At 50.1% G+C, this 2,366-nt stretch overlaps 1 protein-coding gene across 1 annotated transcript; it reads left to right on the top strand.

Moving 5' to 3' along the window:
- Positions 1-293: 293 nt before the first annotated feature.
- On the top strand, positions 294-905 carry LOC125513451 (histone H2B.4). The gene has a single exon (XM_048678569.1). It carries the CDS (start codon positions 363-365, stop codon positions 768-770), a length of 408 nt encoding a protein of 135 aa, XP_048534526.1. The 5' UTR covers positions 294-362; the 3' UTR covers positions 771-905.
- The last annotated feature ends 1,461 nt before the right edge of the window (positions 906-2,366 follow it).

Below are 2,366 nucleotides of genomic sequence, written 5' to 3'. Positions count from 1 at the left end.
GAGTTCAAAAATAAATTATCTATCACTGGCGGCTGGGACCCCAGTGGGGTAACCCCCAAACTTTCAAAGTTCCCGCCACAGAGACGTCGGCTGGGTCCTCCTCCAATTGCTACACGCACGTTTTCGCCACATGACCGATCCGCGTCAATGAGCATCTGGTCCGTCCATCAGAAATAGCGGCAAACGGCTGATATCCCTGCACGTCATCGATCCGGGGCGCCCACGGCTCCACCAATCAGCGCCCACCTGTCTCCTCCTACCTATAAAGACTCCAGCTCATCCCCGTTCCAATCCATCGCCTCTGTCTACATCTCCAGCCCAGCCAAACTTTTCTCACCTTCGAAGAACAAGCAGCAGCATCCATGGCCCCCAAGGCTGCTGAGAAGAAGCCAGTGGAGAAGACCCCCGCGGGCAAGAAGCCCAAGGCGGAGAAGAAGGTGCCGGCGTCCAAGGAGGGCGGCGACAAGAAGGGGAAGAAGAAGGCCAAGAAAAGCGTGGAGACGTACAAGATCTACATCTTCAAGGTGCTCAAGCAGGTGCACCCCGACATCGGCATCTCCTCCAAGGCCATGTCCATCATGAACTCCTTCATCAACGACATCTTTGAGAAGCTCGCCGGTGAGTCCGCCAAGCTCGCGCGCTACAACAAGAAGCCCACCATCACGTCCCGCGAGATCCAGACCTCCGTCCGCCTCGTCCTCCCTGGCGAGCTCGCCAAGCACGCCGTCTCCGAGGGCACCAAGGCCGTCACCAAGTTCACCTCGTCCTAGGCTCCTCGTGCATTAGTTCTTGTGTTTCTTTCCTGTTCCCTGTCTGATGAGTTCTGTAGCTAGCTGTGTGTGTTCTGACAGTGTCATCCTGTAACAATGGTGCTGCCTGAATAAATAGTTATGTTGCTGCTTGAATGGACGACTGTCGCTGTGGATTCTTGTTTCCAACATGTTTAATCAGTTTCTTCTCGGGCTTAAAGCTGGGAAGATGGTTTTGCATCTCTGAAAGTTTTGCACGAATGCTTGCCTGAAACAAATAGTTTGATCCTTATTGAGAAGTGGAGCTCCACTTGGGTAGTAAAGAAAGTATGGCCAGCCTTTTTCTATGGTGAAACTAATTTCATAGGCATGTAAGCTGTGTTTGTGTGCGTGGCAAAACTTGATTAACAACGTTTTGCTACTTCAAGAAACTTAAAGCTTGCATTCGAAATTGATGCTGATAATTGACCACTTACAAATCAAGGATCTGAAATGGTTTGGATCTCCCGGCAATTTTTCTTTGAAATTTCACCAGGGGGGAATTTTTCCTCACCTGAATTTTTAATCATTAACAGGGGACGAAAGCCCATATTAATGTTAGAAACAATACATAATTTGTCATCAATTTAATTCCTTTAACTAGTACGTACAGGAGCAGGTTAAACAGCCAAATGGTTTTCTTCAGAAGCATGCAGCATAGATTCAGAAATGAGCAGATTGATAGCACCCAACCATGTATAATTAGCATGCAAAAGAAAACATCACGTAACGAGCTAGGACTATCTACCATACTAGTGTCGGCCGAGTAGTAGTACAGGCAGATTAAAACAGAGATACTGAATCTATCGACACAGAGGACATGGCTGAAACCACTAGCAGCAGGAGCAGAAAACAGTCTAAAGCACTAGATAAACCTAATGGAGAACGGCTAGAGCATGGAGATTTATCTTGTACTAGAAATGAGCAGATGCAACTTACAGTCTAGAAGTCGGTGCACTGGTGCTCGTGGATGGAGTTTGTCGGAGACGATCTCGTAGAGGAAGCAGCGGTCGCAGATACGATATCGACGAGGACGTTGAGGAAGCAGCGGTCACCGGAGACGATGTTGTCGAGTACGTCGACGAAGCAGCCGTCATCGGAGATGATGTCGTCGAGGACGGCAAAGGAGCGGTCGCGCGGACGCTGCCCAGAAAACTCTAGACCGCCCCCGTGCAGGGTCGAAGGATGCGGCCGGAGTCACGGAGACCGCTCGCCGGGCTGCGGTTGCACGACGGACAGCACGGCCGGCTTCGTTCAGACGGCGGCTCAACACTTGTGGTATGTGAGGAAGAAGATGGAGATGTGTTGTGTTTTTCTCCCGATGCTCTCCGCCCTTTATACAGATTGTAAAGGAAGAAGTCCAACGAGCAACGTTTCAATGAAACGTCTTGCCGAGCGAAGCGCGGTGCACTCGTTGGAACCAGGAGAATCGGGAGGAACAACAAGATAATGCTCACGGCCTAGCAGAGGACTCGGGAAGGAGTTGCAGCTTGCCGAACGGCCAGCAACGTGCGTGCATAAAGTTTTAATTTGTTACGTGACAGAATATGCCCAAAGCATCAGACTTGGAATTCTCTG

Source organism: Triticum urartu, chromosome 6 (genome assembly GCF_003073215.2).
Source record: "Triticum urartu cultivar G1812 chromosome 6, Tu2.1, whole genome shotgun sequence".
Taxonomy (NCBI): Eukaryota; Viridiplantae; Streptophyta; class Magnoliopsida; order Poales; family Poaceae; genus Triticum; species Triticum urartu.
The sequence above is the reverse complement of the archived record's forward strand: the minus strand, read 5'-3'. Positions and strand labels throughout refer to the sequence as shown.

Excerpts from the sequence above, each read along its gene's own strand:
- LOC125513451 (XM_048678569.1), top strand. The coding sequence starts at position 363 with ATGGCCCCCAAGGCTGCTGAGAAGAAGCCAGTGGAGAAGACCCCCGCG.